This window comes from Anser brachyrhynchus, assembly GCF_964034855.1.
Source record: "Anser brachyrhynchus genome assembly, chromosome: Z".
Classification (NCBI taxonomy): Eukaryota; Metazoa; Chordata; class Aves; order Anseriformes; family Anatidae; genus Anser; species Anser brachyrhynchus.
Genome location: NC_137697.1, coordinates 42,044,988 through 42,063,106, shown reverse-complemented (window position 1 = coordinate 42,063,106; position 18,119 = coordinate 42,044,988). Strand labels below are relative to the sequence as shown.

Here is an 18,119-nt window from a genome sequence, read left to right as displayed (position 1 = left end):
TAACAAAGAGCTTAGACCTCGAAAACAAATAACAGATTTTTAGAACGGGAGAGGAGTCCCTGGTACCACAGAGGCAGAGCCTTCCTTCCCTCTTGTGAACCATCTTGCAAAGAGAGCGCTACAGCATGGGACAGGACCAGCCTTGACCTGGCCCAATTATTAAAGGAATATTGCTTCAGATCTCCTTACAGCTATGGCAAAGAGCCAGTAAAAAGCTGATTCAGTTACCATTGTATCTCGCTGGAGCCTGCTGTCTCACTGCCATCCCAATGTGAGGTTCAGAATTTCAGTCGGTTGGCCCAGTGACCTCTTCACTCCAGGGCACCCTTTTCTCTAGCAGACATTTCTGCACCTTTACGTTGCCACGCAGCCATTTAAAATCAATGATTAATCCAAGCATAAACTTAAAAAAAATAAAATCTCTAAATCGTATTAGTTATTTCTGAGGTGCTTGCCACCAATATAATGAGATAATTTGTTGAAAAACAGAGATATGTCTGAAGGCAGAATCTACAGGATTCAAATCTCTCTCTTCAGCAGTACGGTGCATTCTTTCCCTTGCTCTTTCTTGACCCAAGTGGAAAAAGTCATCAGCATCACTTATCTCTGCAATTTACGTCCTGTATTGAATGCTAAAAAGGTTTTTACTGCACAGAGGAGCATCTCAACACAAAGCAGTAAGTAAAACATGGCTTTGAGGGAGATGACTGCATGCATCGCATTTTCGAAAGTGAGATTTTTAACACTCACCATGCATTTCCCTACCGTCCACAACCTACTGTAGTTTGTAAGTCTCAAGCAATTTAGATTTTCCTTTTCACACTTTCAGGTTATGTCCAAGTGTATTTGTTAGCAATAATTAGCAGTAATTTAAGTTAGATGTACTTTTGTAATATGAATGTTATTGGTTGAGTTGTAAAAATTCAGCATTAGGAGCACATATGATGTTAATTTAGGCCATTTGCCTAAGCAATTTGATTATGTTTTACATATGAGAATTTCCCCGTGTTAAATTAATTCTGTGGAAGCCAAAATGATTTGAATATTCCCTCATGTACATTCTTAGACTTTTAATATAAAGACCAGCTGAATTATATTTGGATTTACACCATTAGAGAACATTGCCCATCCCAGGCTATAGTCTTTTTTCTTTTCAGCAAAATTTAAAATATTGTTTATTATATATTTTCAGCATCTTTTTGGTTAGCCATACTTTCATGCTCCTGGAACGAGCTCTTATTTTTCGTTTGTGATTCAGTAGATACATGGATCCATAGATTATATTTTTTCCTTGCTGTCAGAAATTCACTGACTCAATAAGGCTAGGTTTACTTCCTTGATTTTGAAAAACAAAAAACCACACACAAAAAAAAAAACCACAAAACCCCTGTCCCATAATCCTAATTTTTAATTTTATCCCTTCTTTCTGCCAGTTTCTCAGTAAATAGCACTAGAAAAGAACTTTGAAAGGCAGAACAAATATTATTTGAAGGCAGGAAACAGAATGAGTGAACAAAACATGAGATTCACAACAAATTAGTTTCATCCTTTCACAAATGAAGTGTGGGGTAAACTAGGAAAAATGGTTTCTTATAGTGCTGTTGCTATCCTTTTTACACCTCTGAGCACAGGCTCTGATTTATATTATAGGTTTGTTTTACATTACTTCTACTATTGATTTTTTTTTCCTTAAAGCTTAAAAGAAACATAGAATCATGGAAAAGCCTGGGTTCTAAAGGACCACCAAAGATCTCGAGGTCCTACCTCTCACTGGGGAAAGGGAGCCTGCATGAGGTTGTCTAGCACCCTGTCCAACTGAATCCTGAAAACCTCCAGTGATGGGGATTGGATTCTACCACATCCCTGGGGAGGATGTTACAGTGATTGATTATATCATGATAAAACTCCTCCTGATGCAGTGTGCCCCCTTGTCTTCTCCATGTGGCTCATTGTGACATGAGAGCCTCCGTCCTAGTTGTAGCCACCCTTTAATTACTGGAATGCTCTAAGGTGCCCCCCCCCGCCTCTTCATGGTGGAAGACCAAAATCCTTCATACCTTCCACAGGGCAGGCTCTCCAACCTCTTTGACCATCTTTGTGGCCCTCTCCTTTGGACCCTCTCCAGTCTGTTCACACCTTCATCAAATGGTGGGAACCAGAACTGGACACAGTACTCCATGTATGGCCTGGCAAGTGTTGAGTAGACTGGGATGATCACATCTCTTAATTCCACTACTAGCATCCCCTGCAGATGCAGCGCAGGATCCAATTTCCCTTCATTGCTGCAGCAGCCCACTGCTGACTTATATTCAGCTGGTTGCCCACCAGGACCCCAGGTCCCTTTCAGCAAGGCTGCCCCCTAGCTACAGAGGTCCAAAAAGGTTGCTTTGTTTTCTAATTCATCACATTCGTGAGTGTTCAATGGACATCTGCTTTTGTAAGTTAAAAATGTCTAGGAGTTACTGAACAGTGTTTTAAAACCCATTTATTTAGAACTTTTACAGAAAGCACAACAACCAGTATTCCCAGGGCATGTGACTCCAGTGGAAGACCAAAGTCTTCATGAAGATAGTTTAGGAAGTCGTCCAATAATCAAGCTCAAAGGTACATAGCGCAGTTCTGCTACAGTCTGGTCCAACTAGTTGGTGCAGCAAGACTAAAAACAGCAAACCAAAACCTGGCTCCAGTGTGGCAAAAGGATATTACTTTTCCTTCCTCGTCCTTCCTCGTATTTAAAAGACTAAAAACCCCGCCACTGAGCCATCATCCACACAAACAGTATAAGGGAGGAGGGGAAAAAAAAACCACAACAAAACAAACAAACCTCTCTCCCCTCTCAACGCAGTAGCTAGTTACATGAAACAGTATCAATATAACTTGAATTTGCACTTAAAAGTAGCATCAAGTGTGCTTTAAGTTGTGGTGACTATTTCAAGGATAATTACAGAAGAGTATATTAGAATATAACATGCATGGAAAAAATACATAATGAACCATGCAGGAATTTAGATGTGATATTGTGGAAGCTGCTATTCCACGCTGAAAACAATTCTCTCTGACAAATAGAGCAGCCTGATATAATTTAAATGCAGCATGGATGCTATACATTGGATAACAATGTTATAGGGACATGGAACCCTGGGCAGCCTGGTCTAGTGGAAAGTGTCCCTGCCCATGGCAGGGCCAGTGGAATGAGAAGGTCTTTTAGTTCCCTTCCAACCATTCTGTGATTCTGTGACAGTTTTATTATCAGAAGCAAGACTCTTAAATGTCAAGTCAAGGTGGCAAATTCTTAAGAAAAAACAAAAGAAGCCTGCTCAAATCAGATGGAAAAAGTGCATCTAAGAAGCGTGCAAGAAGTTAAAATCTTTATTATCCAGCGCTTAAGGATGAAATAACATACCTACCATTTTCTCAACCCTTTTCTTACTTCTCCTTTGAGATCTTCATTATCATAAATTGCATCAGCCCAAGCTCCTCCAAAATACCCTTACTGAAGCTTATCCTTTCCTATAAGCAATGGAATCTGCTGAAGTCATTAGTGGATCAACTGCATACAGCATGAATACTGAAAAAAAATATTTTAGATTTCAAAGTAAATATCTCACTGAGCAAAGAGGAAAAAACTATTTCTTTCTGGAAACAGCGTATTCAAGGAGGAACTTGGCAGATGCGTAAATGGAGCACGGTAGTATTGAAGATGTAGCTCCAGCTAGGACTCCCAACCCCAACTCAAAAGTCTGCTGGTGTTACTGTCTTCAAAACATAGATATTTAAACTGCTTGTAAATGGCCTCCTAAGCAACCAGCTTTCAAGGGCACTTTCACATTACTACAGTAATAGAGAACTAAAGTGTCTTTGTTTTCACGATTACTTTTAAGAAAAGATAAAAAAATACTATAAAACTGTTGTTGTTTCAACAGTTGTAATACAGAATAGGTTCGGGCATTAGTTAAAATGCTTGTGTATCTATTTTTAACCTTAATTTAATGTAGGCAACTCATACAGATTAACATCTGTTTTTTGATGATGCTTTTGCTCAGCCAAGTCTTAGATTCTCCCTAATTGGCAGATTTACACCATATGCACTTGGACGAGTCTCTCAGGCAACATGATACAATAAACAGGACACTGAACTAAGGGAACTGAAGAAGCTTGCGTATTCATCCCAACTGCATACTGGTATTTTTCATAATGTCAGCATACATCTAATGAGCTTTCTAAACTTGGTGACAAAATACGTATTTTAGGGTATCTATACAATACTTTCCACTGTGCTATAAAGGAAGAGGGCAGAATAAAGAAAATCTCTTCAATATTGAAAGTCTGCATTGGTAATTTACGAACATAAAAGAAATAAGTCTTCGCATGATAGTCTGAAAAACCTCCATGGCTTAAGAAAACTTGCAGCATGGCGATGTTAATTCTATTCATGACTCATCACCTCTAATTTGGATCTACTTTTTAATGGAAAAAGAATTAAGCATATTAATTCAAAGCAAACAAATGTATCACTTAAACATTGCCAAATGCTTCTATTGTTCACCAACACTGAAACACTTTTTGTGTGCTCTGGAAATAGATGCTCCCTCACAGAATAGTGTAATCCTTCAAACAGCAATTTTTCTGTGTTTGGTAAAATACAATTTAAGCAGTATGCTTTACCATAGTGAAATTCCATCTTATCAGCATTTATACTCACTTGGAAAAAAAGAATAAAGATTTAGCTTTACAACCAACCTTATTTCATAGGTTATTATACCAGCATACATGGCTAAGCATTAGAATAATAAATCTTTTTTAATTAGAAAACTGAAGAAACTGATTCTTCACAATCTGAAATCACATCACTACATTCTGCTCATGAGAACAAAGTTTACAGTCGTAAGTTGCACATAAAGGGTTTATTTTAAATGTTTTAAGGATAGAGTTACATCATAATTATAAAAATTACTTACAGAATTAAGTAACAGATTTAAAGTGTTTATACTTCTAAATGCAGAGAACAGGGAACTGTCTACATTGTTCAAAATAAAATAAAAATAATGAAACCAAGCTCTAAAGATGAAGTCATTACCTAATTTTAAAATGTGAACACGAAGACCTTTGAACTATACACATACCAAGAACCATCCAAATTGCACTAATGATGTAAAATACAAAAAGCACAGCATTTTCAAGGAACCAGAAACTGTTTTTAATGTAATTCTTTCCCCAGAAGCAACTAATCAATTCTATCTGAAGGTAACGCCTCCATTTTAAAATGATTTATTTAATGAAGGCATCCACCTGTTGCAATAAAAAGGGGTATCCCCAAAGTCTATTCCTATCTAGTTTAGGGTTTGGCACTCAAAAGAAAAATAAAAAATGTAGTGTTTTACTGATCAGTTGTGGTCCTATTTGTTCTTTAACAGGTTATGTGGTCCCTTCAAATGCTGTATGACACATACAACTGGAAAATTACCTTCCGTTGGCACTATGCTCGTCTCACCGGTGCATTTAATCCTACTAACAACCATTAAAACAGCACAATAAGCAAATTCACAAAAAACTGAACACAAAATAAAAACAGAACAAAACCAAAACCTAAACATTTTTAACATGCAACTTTAGTTTGTTACATTGAACGTTCTAACCCTCTAAGCATGCAAAAAAGGATGGTCTGCATTTAACTTTTTTTTTCCTTTTAGAAAGTTTTACATGGCAGCCTGACACCACGCACACACACACACACAATATACAACAATACTACAGCAGGTAAATGTGAAAGGCCAATAACTTCTATACAAAGATCCATGGCCTGTGCCATCACAAGCCCTATGTAATTTTGGAAAGTAATGTTGAACCCCTAGAACAAGGAACCAACATTTAGTTACCAGGGTAACGCAAGCACTGCATGCAGATCTGAAACATGAGCCTAAAACAAAGCCCAAAGCAGATGGGCAGGGAGTGGAATTAGTCTCAAGCCTCAAAAAGGTGGTTTAAGCTAACAAAAACAAAACAAAAAAAAAAGGAAAAAAGATGAAAAGAAATACCTACACAACAGACAATGGGGACATCTGAAAACAACCATAAAATTTACAGTTTATAGATTATACTCTAATTGGCATAATATGTGGTGTATTAAAGTGGCTTGCAGAAAACCCACAAATGCAAGCCTAATGCTAAAAATGTTCCAGTAGACCTAAACCTCAGACATTTCAAACCAAACCTCATATTCCTCAGATGTATAGCCCCAAATTCAGTGTACTAGGTTATTTGTGTGTCTTGCGTATAATCAATACGCTCACTCATTCTTGTGCCACAAATATCAACTTGGGCTCATGGAGCCAGGCTCAGCTTTGAGATTTACATGCAGGACTCTTAAGAGTCAATAGAAAACACATAACAGATCTGCAGGATGAAAACACTGTATTGCAAATCTGCTCACTTTGTTCAAAACACAAGGAACATTTACGACTTGGGTACTCAGAATTAAGGACTGCATTGAGAAGCTATTCACTGAAATACAATAGCCTGCCTTTGGTTGCCCATGATGAAATACTGGACATAATGCAATATAGTAGCAATGGACAAAGAATTAAGGTATCATATTTATATGGTGAGTATTTATTACCATTCAACAGCATAATGAGGCACAAGCCTTAAGGCCAAAATATGAAATCAGGCAAAAAAATGGACAGAAAGGGGCTTAAACCACTGAGTCTTCGGTATCAAGAATACCCACAGTTGAGGTCATACAGACCTATGTTCTCTGATTAACAGCACCTCTCCTGCATCCTTCCACTAATGGCATAAGGGTGGATATCAGTGTATTCGTTCCTTCCATCAGCAGTGCTGATCTTCACAAACTGCATTTCTGTGAAGCAGTTCTTTGAAACTTGCAGAGCTCTGCCTTAATGTAACATGACAATTTTGTTGCTGTGCTGATCGTTGTTACCATTCTGATACTTTCAAAAGCTGCCACACTTAAACAAAAGAAACAACAACAAAAAAAAAAAACAACCTTAATCTTCATTTACAACTATCTTGCAAGATTAAAACCGTGAAAGGATTTTGCTGTTGTGGGCTGCTATTTACATCCACAATCTAATGCAGATGACTGAACCACTGAGACTGCCTATAGCTTCCATTAGATAGTACACCACTGGCATGCAGAACTCTAGTGTTCATAGAATGAAATTCACGTTAACAGCATACCTCAAAGCAAGTACAATGTACACCACAAAAGGCAACAGGTTTAAGCTGTAGATTTGTCCGGACACTCCTTATGTGGGAAAGCCAGAAAAAGAATAAGTTGGGAAGATGCCTTCTTAAAACAAAATGGTTAGAAACAAACAAACAAAAAGAAATCAAACAAACGACAACCAAAAAAGGAATGCAACAGACTGAGCAGAAGGCAAATGGCTCTCCTTCTCTAAAGTTGTCTTCAATTAAAAAAAATTACTCCCGCCTCTCCCCCCCACCCCCACCCCCCCCCCCCTTTGAGATTGTATTTACCATGTAAAATATTAGCTACTGTTAGGCATCTAAGTCCACACACAAACATTCAGGTTGCTAGGTTTTGATATTAAATGAGACTACTGATTGCCAATGCGTAGTCTAAAGTCTTCTGAAGTAGCATACATACTGCTAAACTTGTGGCACCAAGCACTTGGGTTTTGCTAAGAAGTGTATATAACAAACAAATACAGAAATACAACATTTAGGATTGAAGGCAGCCTTGTTGCATGTATTTTACTGGTTCCTACAACTTGTAAATATGGGCCATTAACCTGCATTTTCTAATTAACTGGTTATACAGATTAAATATACTTTTATACTTTAAAGCCTTTTCACTGAAAGGTGCATAAGTCAAACACTTGATATCCTACTGCCCTGTGACTACTGAAAATGCACAAGTATTTCCACGTACTGCAATTCTTAAAAAGCTGAATTTGAAATAAAGTGTAGAAACACAGCAGATCGGTGTTACTTGGGTTAGGCACTCCTTAGCGCTGCACAAACTGTTCAAACTTTTCGGAAAAGTCAACTCTGTCCCAACCCTGAAAACAAGGACTGCCAGAAGCCAAGAAATTAAATTTAATGTTACAAAAGAAGGCATATCAAAATATCAAACTACACTTGCATGTGGCAGTTGAACAGGTGAGTGCAAGGTTGAAGAAAGTTAAAATCTACGAAAAATTTAGATTAATGATTACAATACTAGATCAACTTTACACAGCTTGAATTTGCAGCTGTTCTTTGCTTTTAACTCCCTCCTGCCCAGATATATTGACTTCCTTCAAGAAAAGGAGTTCTCTTACACAAAATGTGTCACGTTCACATACTTTTTTTTGTATTATTCAGAACAAAACAGTTTTGCTGGCAGAGATTGTGGGTTCGCAGGGACATTTAAGCTTTCATTAAACTGGAAAGCAGTCAAGTCTTTGTGTCTACAAATTTTACATTTAATAGTTCCACAAATTTGGCATAAGTTCACAATGATGTCTAGGATGTCTTCACCAAATCGTAGACATAAATATGGAAATCATCATCAAACTTGATGAAATAGACTGATGGTTTGGCTTCAACTTGATGAATGACCATGCCAGTCCTTTTTGAGCCATCTTCTTTGGCATATTCCACTTGTTTGCCTACCAGGCTGTCCACAACTTCACCTGGTTCCCGTTCTGCAGGAGGTGAATCATCTGTAACACAAAAATAGCGTAAGTTGGCAGGGATTGATGGTATTTCAGTATGGAAAACAATTGCAGAATCTTCTGCAAAACTGGTAAGAAACAATCAGAAGGCTTAAATACAGAGTATGCTGAAAATAAGCTTTGTTCAGACAAGCACTTAATAACTGTTAGGCTTCTAGAAACCATAGCATTCCCCCTCCCCCCTTTCAATTTTATGAGGTCAAAAACAGCACTTTGATTAAAGGCGTAAATCTACCAACATGAAGATTTACACAGAAGTTACAGAAAATTTCTGTGGATAACTGAATTTAAGCCACCAGCAGAAGGCAACACGGTATCTATCTCATTAGCTGCCATATTAAACCTCCCTTCTCATTATTCAAAATTTGAATATATGCATGCCATTGCAACAAAAACACCACTAAGATGTCTAGTAAATATAACCACCTTATTAAAAAGGGCTTTTGATTCCATGTTGGAATAGACGTCACTAGTAAAGTGTAACCATATTATTTGCTTGTCTAGCAAAACCTTCCCAGAAATATCCTTACATTTTCAGCAATGCCTATGCCAAATGTGGATGCAAAAAGGCATGAGTTATTATATGCCAATGGGGGTTGGTTACAAGGCAATTACAGAACAAACGTGATAAGCAGTAAAAGCACCATACTTGAGAATCGGAAGCTAACCACATCAAAACACACTTATTTCTCAGTTTGTCTTTTTTTTTGAATACACTTAGCTCAACTTGTGTTTTGCGTTCCAGTGAGGAATTTTCTTAGTAATGGTCTGACCTGCTGTGGCTTTTATTCTGGAAATCCTAAGCCTCTAAAATAATCTTTGTTCGTGCTTGAGTTGAGAACCCCTTACAGATTTTATCTGTTTTCTTTTCAATTCTGTGAGTTGTGAAAGAACTCCCAAATGAGTAAATGGATTGGCTTGATGCAGTTACACTTAGATTCTTCCCCAAACTTACGAACTTTCTCTGCAAGTTTTTATTTCAGATTCTCTATAAATGCATCATCATACATAGTTATCATCCTCTTAATATCAGCTTTACGTAAAGAGTCTTTGTTAGGCTAAGTTCAAGCTTAACACATTTTAATTTAGAAAGAATTATGCAATGTTGATCAAGTTTTAGTGTAAGATCCAGAAATGCATTTTCCCCTAAAAAAAAGTCCTGAAACGAATTACACTGGAGGGGAAAAAAATCCCCTGGAAGTTTTAGTTACAGTACTATGGAAAGCTCTACCAAACTAACATAAGTACTTCCAGGTAGCTTAAAATCTGATTTGAAAAATACTACTGGTAATATCCAATCATTGATGTAAGGACACAAATCGATCTATCTGGAAAACATCCAGATTCACAGAAGGTAGCATATATTTGAAGGGTTTTGGAAAGAGTCAAGCAGTAGACAGGTGCTTGCCTTATCTATTTAGGAATAGGAAGGTCACTTTTTTCATTAATATATGTGGCTTACACTTTACAAGCGGCAGATATATTGCTTTTGTTAGGGTTGGGGAACAACTTCTAAATAAACGATTACTGCAGACAATGAACAAATAAATGCCACTTGTTTATTTAGTCATCAGACTGCATGTTATCAGTAGTATGTACAGCTGAAGGATTCACCAAATCAGTTTTAACTAATACTTATATAGAGCACTATATAGCCTTCCACTAGTTCCCAATTATTAATTTACTTTGAAACCCAAAATCATTTGTCAGGGAATTGTTTTAGGTACATGGGAGAAATAAATCTCTTCTCTTTTTTATACTGGCTATCCAAATCTTTTGAACAATATTCATTCTGTGAAAATCCTTCTACGTAACTAGGAAAAACAAAAAAAAATTTCACTTCAAAATACAAGGAAAAAATATCCCTCTAATCTACTGAACTACTTTTCTTGCTAGTGTATTGCAATGTGTTAGACAAAACAAGTTTTCAGAAGGTTAGTGCTTCTTTCTTTACTGAAAGTTTTCCCACACTGAAGACACCTATCACAACTAAATTAATCTGATTATACTAACAGGCCCCAAAATATTATTCCTATAAGAACTAGTTCAGAAATGCCAATCAAGAGCCATCTCTACGGTCTGTGATACTTCTTACTATACAACAGTGAAAAGCTTTTCGCTTGCCAGTTTCTATTAAAAAATCCAGAGTAGATATTTTCAGCAGAATTAGGAATACATAGGAAAATGGCTTTCTTTTACTACTACTTCTGCTGATTAAAGTAAAATATGCCAACAGCTAACACAGATGATCTTGGTTACGTTGTTATCTTGGTTAGCTCTCATATTATACTTTTTTTTAAAAAGGGATGAACAAACAAGATCGTGTCCAAAAAAACCTCTCATGTCCATAAATAAATCATAGCCAAACATTAATATAAAAAGTTGTCACTTTCTAATAGAAAAAATGTAACTGGCCTACTTACTGGAATCAGGCATAATGCGAAGGTCACCTTCTTTATAATCATCTAAAAGCTGGTACATGTACAAGACAGGATCTTTCTCATAGGTAATATAAAACCACGTGTTCATAATAGGAGCTCGAGCCAAGACCATCCCCCTCCATTCATCTTTTGAGCCATCCTCTGTCTCAAACATATGTTCGACAGCTTTGCCAATCATTGTGTCTGCCAGGTGGGCATCACTAATTCGAGATGAAGCTGAAATGACAGCATTTCGTAAGTACATTCAAAAAACAGTTTTTCAAGATTCATGAACAAGTTTGATTGGAAGCTATTCACTTAATATATAAAAAATACTGTCCATTCCAGAGAGTTTACTATTGAAGAAATGCAGAAGAATGTACAGTTGTTAAAATAATAAAAACATTGTACTGCCCAAGAACAAGTAATTACAATAAAAGGTAAAGGAAGAACAACTGAGGACACAGCAATGAAGACTCTTTGTATTTTAACTAGGTACTCGACAGGGAGAAGGGCAGGCAGCTGAGAAGAGTACCAAACAGAGCAGTTCTATTAAGTTTTTAATGAAAGTTTTGGGACTGCTTCTCCTCTAACACCACTCTAGAGACAACTCCTGATTGCTTTGCAGTCCTAAGAAACATCAGCTTAGTCCTTTCATGGGTTAGGAATTAACTAGGTTAAATACTGAACTCTTTTGTTTTTGTTTGAAAAAACTTGCAGTTTAATAATCCAATACTAACTGTGAAATTTAATAAGTAATGTTATTAATCAAGTTATTTTATTCTGCATACGCTTACTCCTGTTATTAGAAATACTTAGGGGAAGTACATTAGAAAAAATATCACTATCAGACACACAGAGCAGATGATATAACCAAAATGTCTTACATTTCAAATTTTAACAGAAATACCAAAGTTAACTTTTCACAAACTTGCTAAGTGTAAGACTCTAAACAAAAACTATAGGATGTATTACATATTATTTAAAGACAAAAGATCTCACTGTACTCGCTGGTATCATCAAATCGTCGTGAAACCAAGAAAATTTAAATAGAACATTTAGATTACCTGCCATGGGACAAAAATGCATTTGACTAATGTAATTTAAATAGTCAGATGTTATCTTGGAGATGGCATGAAATATTAGTAGAGAACATTTAATAATAAATGTCCGTTTATATATATCTAGGAAAAAAAATAACACTTACCAACTCTGTCTGGAAGGACTTCAAGTGCTGAAACTCTTTCATCCTTGTGCAGTTCTAGTCCATACACACAATCAAATCCATCATACTTTATAAGATAAAGAGAGGGATTTACAGGAACTTGATCGAGAACTGTGCCCTTCCATTGTGTTACAGGTCCACTCCCTTCTTTCCATCCATGCTGTATTCTGCAGCCTACAATGTTTCTTCGTGGCTGAGAAATAGGTTTGCTTGGTCCCACATTGTTTCTATGCTTTCTGTACACAGATACAAACATAATATTAAACAAGTACATATCCAAAATTCTATTCCAGACAACAAGTGTATACTTTGTTTTAGGAAGATAACAAAGCATATCATACTATTGGAAAAAAATTGAAAAGTAGTGGAACACACCTGACATGCTTTAGAAGGTCAGTTTCATAAGTGTCCTTTCTAAAACTGGTTTGCTTAAGAACTAAGTTGCAACACTGAATGTAAAACTCACCTGAACAGGTCTCAAAGCACAAAGTTACCTGACAGTCTTACAACTTTACTAACTCGTTGCTTTCTCTGTGGAATAGTATTCCCTTATCCTAGGGGAAGAAATTGGTGGAAATATAACTGGTGGTTGACTAAAATTCTTCCATGGCTTTTTTTTTTTTCCCTCCCGTCACTTGTGGTTTCAATTCAGGTTCCTTTTGCACTTAAATATATTTATAACTCCAAGACATGTCAGAAACAACATTCCTCTAGCATTCCTTTTTATTGCAACACAAGAAAAATGATATGAAATAGTAATAGCAATAGAGGCGATACTCTTTAACACAGCAGAATGATTCAATATATTTTTCTATTTTTCCTTTGTATTTTCATGGAATTTTCATGGCAATTTCTTCTGTTGAGTATCACTTGTTCTGATCAGTGGGCATGTAAGCTGGCTTGAAATTTCAAACCACGGAAAGCTTTATACAAAGCTTTATTCTATGCTGTTATTAAAAACATTAACTGACAGTTTGGAAAACAAATAGAAGCATCTGAACAATGTAACAGCATACAGGTGATAAAAAAATAGTATTATTTCTATTTTAGCATGTTACAATACAGACTTTAATTCCTAAAATGATTATTTAGAGGGTTGACTTATCAAAATTCTTGTGAATGTCAACCAGTTCTAAAACAAGTTTTTGAATTAGTTACTACTAGTACAACACTTCATTTAAATGGCAGTCAAATATGCACACCACCAGCATTCTTAAAAGCAAATGTGAAGAATGAAAACCAATTGCAAAAAAAAAGTTAAAAAAATATTGCTCCCTAGATTAGAGACAGTAACCAAAGATAAGTCTCTATAAATGACAAAAGCTCACAGAACATCACATGTATGATATAAATCCAAAAAAGACCAGAAACAGTCATAACAGTGAAGTCTCACAGACAGTCTTACAGAGTAATGCACTCACCATATGAAATTAGAATGCATATTTAGAATGCATAGAAATCATAACTTTATCAAAAACAAGACGTATCATTTTTTTTTTATCAGCTTGTCCCACCTCCAGAGAAATTTCTTAGCAGGAAGTTCCACAGTATTTGTCAAAATTCCTCTTTGTGATAATTTGATTTTTTCAGCAGGATAACCATATTGTGTTTGTACTCCTAACTCTGAGAGCACAAATTATTATAATCTCTTCCAGTTAACTAACACCTTTCCATGAAGTTGGTTATAATTTTATGCAGAAAGTAGAACACATTTTCAAATTCCTTTTTTTTTTCTTGTGACAGTAATACTTTACTATGACCAAATGAAAGAACTAGTTCTCGTCATAATAGAAATGAGTTTGTTTTACACGCAACTAATTTACTTAGTTCTAATGAATCAGAGTTCTATTTTATGACAGAATAAAACAAACTAAAGGTTAAAAAAACAGCTCATTGAAAACTGACAATAATGTCAGTTTTTGACAGTCTATGTTGCCAATTATCTGATTGCTGAAAAGGGTAAATATACTGTTCAGATTTGACCTCACAGTTGATTTTACTTTCTGCCTGTAAAGCGTAACCCTCTTTAATGTTTAAACTGTAACAATTAAATGAGAAGCTTCACAGACATTTTAAAGAATATGACGTAAAAATGCTACAGAAGTGAGTTCAAACTGGTAACTACCTTTTAAAACATCTCAGAGAGCAAAAAGCATGACGAACACGATTGCTAGTCAAGCACCAGCCAGGTATACCTGCAGTTCAAGTTGTTTTTGAGGGCTGTCCTACTAACTGAACAGCCATTCTCCTTCATTTGCAGTGGTTTTTAGTCTAACAAATGAGATCTTTAAACTAGTAAATTGACAAGAAAAATCTACTTTTTCTTGCATCTGAACATGTGGTAAGAAAGAGAGTATAGCTTCCTAACTGACAATAAGTAAAAGCTACCCATGTATTTTCATACAAGAAAACAGTAGTCAACTCAAAACTTCTCAAGAGTACACTGTCTTGTTGATACACCAAGTAATACAAATGTGCTTAACCTTCTGAGATGCTATACCTGGAAGACCCGAAATGTTTTACTTCAATTTTATTAGAATTATCTTTAAAAATTCCACAAAGATTTCCTCAAAGTTTGAGATAACAGTTTTCTAGATATGTGAAACCAGAAAACAGCAAGTCCTGGAAATAGCTCTTGACACATCAAATATGTCCTCATCGTAAACGGCCCTTCAATCCCCAAGGGTTTCAGATCCTCTTCCTTATCTTGAAGGCATTATGCTGGTAAACAAAACCTTGTTATGTGAAAAGGTTTCATTATCAAAACCAGATAGTTTATAAAGTTACTAGAGACTACACAGGTAGAAAGAAACCTTCATAGCTTTTGAAGCTGTGTTTAGATGGTCCTTATACAAACTCATTTGGCAGCTGCCACCAAGAAACCAATGTAGTGCAGAATTACTTAGGACTGGTAGCAGAAAATCATTACTCCAGGGTTGTACTTAGAAGACAAATGGGCATTTACAAAAGGAGCATGGCAATTCCCACTAATCTGAAGTTGTCCATTTAGATATTTTATTTATTTATTTTTGTTGATGTTCATCTCAGAGAAACACCACAGGGTAGAACTAAGGAAAAAAAACAAAGGATGAAAGAAAGCCATAACTCAGAGTTTGCAAAAAAGGCACAACTGAAAAAAAAAACTGGGAAGAAAACGCTAGAATAGTGTTGGAGCAGCACAGTAACAACAGTCAGCAAAATTTCAGTCTTTCATGGTGTAAAGTAGAAAAGCTATTAAAAATAGGACACAGACTTATTACAATTGTGACATTACTACAGACTACCACCAAAAGCAGAATGGCAAGAACTGTTATTATTTACTTTTCACAATATTCAGACTATGAGGCACATCAGTTGAGGCAGAAGCGTTAAAGTATTTTCCATACTCCTTCAAAAGCCGTATTTCAGTTGCAAAATTCATCTTCTGATGCTGCGGGAGCCATGACTGCAAGTTAAAGTGGGCTCAGAAATTCAAAAGGCTAGGTTCATCGCTAATTAAACAGTAGGTACAACCTGTGCATCGAGGTCCTTGAATTGTCAACTACAAGAAATCTGGGCAGCATACGAATAAAGGATTATTTTTATATGTACTCTGGTACTCTTTCCTTACACAACAAAGGTGGAAAGATAATAAGATCTGAGAGACTACTGACTGATCTGACACCAATGAAGTCAGCTTCACATTCAGAGATCGTCACTACTCACTGACAGAGCATTTGGAAGAACTGTCCTTTTGTAACTGACCTATAGCCATGGGAACCCTTTCCAGAAGACTCAACAGTTAACTACCACTTAAGAGTTCAGAAGACTAACCTGTGCTGCTCATTTTATCACTTCCTTGATTACAGAATCATGCCCTCTTCTGTGCTCTCGGCTTCTCCCTCTGCCACAAACCTTCAGAAGCCTGTTAAAATCCGCCCCCCCCCCCAAGGCCTTGAAGTGCCAGTAGGCTTGCTCCTCTTATTCTTTAAGTGAGGAATGTAAAAGTCACCTTAACTAAATCAACAACAAAGCATGCATTACTAACTCATGGTCTGCTCTAACAGCTCAGAGTAGTATCAGCATACATTTTTACAGTCTTTTGTATCCCACTAGCTTAAGGTAAACTACACATACAAACAATTCTCTACTTGTCTCTCATTCTCAGAGGAATCAGTTAGCAGCACATATCTCGGTTTGTTACACAAAACCTTTACTAAATGATTCAGAAACAATAGAACTAGGCTAAATTAACAAAGCTAAACTGGATGGTTAAGTTAAATGCCTCAAGATCATGTCATATAGCCTTTACGCTAAGAAATATGTAGCCTATTTAGGTATTTAAATAAGTGTATATCAACACAACAGTAAAGACAAATCTAGCCACCCTCAAGTACAAAAGGCAACCCACCTCTGATAGTCTTCCCATCATACACTCCTTTCACTGAGCGGTTGAAAAAGAACAAGAGAAATTAAGTTTTAACCAACTCTACCTGCCTCTAGACAAATAAATGTTTCTGTTTGCCTTCTATGAAGATAGACAAGAATGGATAATGATGAGTTGGTGGAAGGGATTAGAGTAGTTTTACATCAGGTGTTGTCTCTGGGAAACAATTAACAATCAAATAAGTTAATCATAGAAAATGCACCTGCCAGGCAAATCGATTTGGATTGATGCATGTTCTATACCATCATTATAAGACTTTACACTTCAAATGTAACTAGTAACATTTTAATGAAGTTTTTAATAAGTTTTACGCTTAACCAGCCCAGATTTCTCCCACCAAAGATGCAGCCAGATACACCTCACTGTTAAATACTAAGATCAGTCATGTCTAGAGTACTACCTCTGTTTTCTCACAGCTACACACCAACATTCAGCTGCTGCTGCTATTTAAAAATGTTGTACAGGAAAGAATGCATGCCGTGAATGTATAGTATAAGCAGGTATCCTTCACACACAAATAGCAGCCTTCTCACAGAATTACTTCAGTATGTTCTTTATTTTATAAAAGTGAAAAATGCCCAGTTTCTGGCTTGCAAGTGCTTCTGATTTCCAAAGTAATTGTAAAATTCTATTCAAAAGACAATTTCAGAGTAACACTGAAAATGTTGTTTAAAGCTCCATTAGTGGATTATTCTTTGCTATGGCCCTAAACACACATACAGACTGAATACTATTCCATAAGATCTTCAGGAAAAAAGTGGCTAGAACAATACAGATATATTTCTAGAACAGACCTTCAAGTTACTGACAGCTATACTTTTGTAAAAATAATAACAACTTACTTGTGGGAAGTTCTTTTCTTCATCATGCTGGCAGAGACTCCTGCATGACCTACAACATAAATGATGAAATTATTGAAAAATAAAGCGTGTATACAGTGTCAAAGAAAGTGAGCTTATATAAGAGTTTTCCTTTTAAGTGCCAGAATGTAAACTATCCAAACACTTCACGTTGTGATCGATCAATCAACTCCCACAATGGGAGAAAGCACTGCAGAAGCAGACAAGAACTACAAGCTCATTAAGTCTGGGGAATGAGCTGACCACAATAGCTAGAAAGAAAGCTGAATTTAATACAACAGGGACCTGAATTGCGTTTGTTCTAGAAGAAAGGCCACAACAGTTGAGATCACCTCCCTACAACAGTTAAGAGAATCAACTGGCTGTGTAACTATTTGTCTTTGTGTTAATGCAAATGAATGTCTTTCTGAGTTAGCCAGACCAGGAGGGAAGTATACGTGTGATTCAGCCTACAGAACACATAAAACAGCAATGAATGAAACATTA

General features: G+C 36.3%; 1 protein-coding gene across 5 annotated transcripts in view; it reads right to left on the bottom strand.

Moving 5' to 3' along the window:
- Nucleotides 1–4,889: 4,889 nt before the first annotated feature.
- Nucleotides 4,890–18,119, bottom strand: part of SPIN1 (spindlin 1) — a 60,630-nt gene continuing 47,400 nt past the window's right edge. For all 5 annotated transcript variants that reach the window (XM_080573558.1, XM_080573557.1, XM_080573555.1 and 2 more), the window contains exons 3-6: nucleotides 17,616–17,664; nucleotides 12,330–12,583; nucleotides 11,126–11,359; nucleotides 4,890–8,690 (exon numbers count right to left, since the gene is read on the bottom strand). In XM_080573558.1, coding sequence (XP_080429684.1) covers nucleotides 8,491–8,690; nucleotides 11,126–11,359; nucleotides 12,330–12,583; nucleotides 17,616–17,664 — 737 coding nt within the window. In that variant the 3' untranslated portion in view covers nucleotides 4,890–8,490. The remainder of the gene's footprint in view (nucleotides 8,691–11,125; nucleotides 11,360–12,329; nucleotides 12,584–17,615; nucleotides 17,665–18,119) is intronic.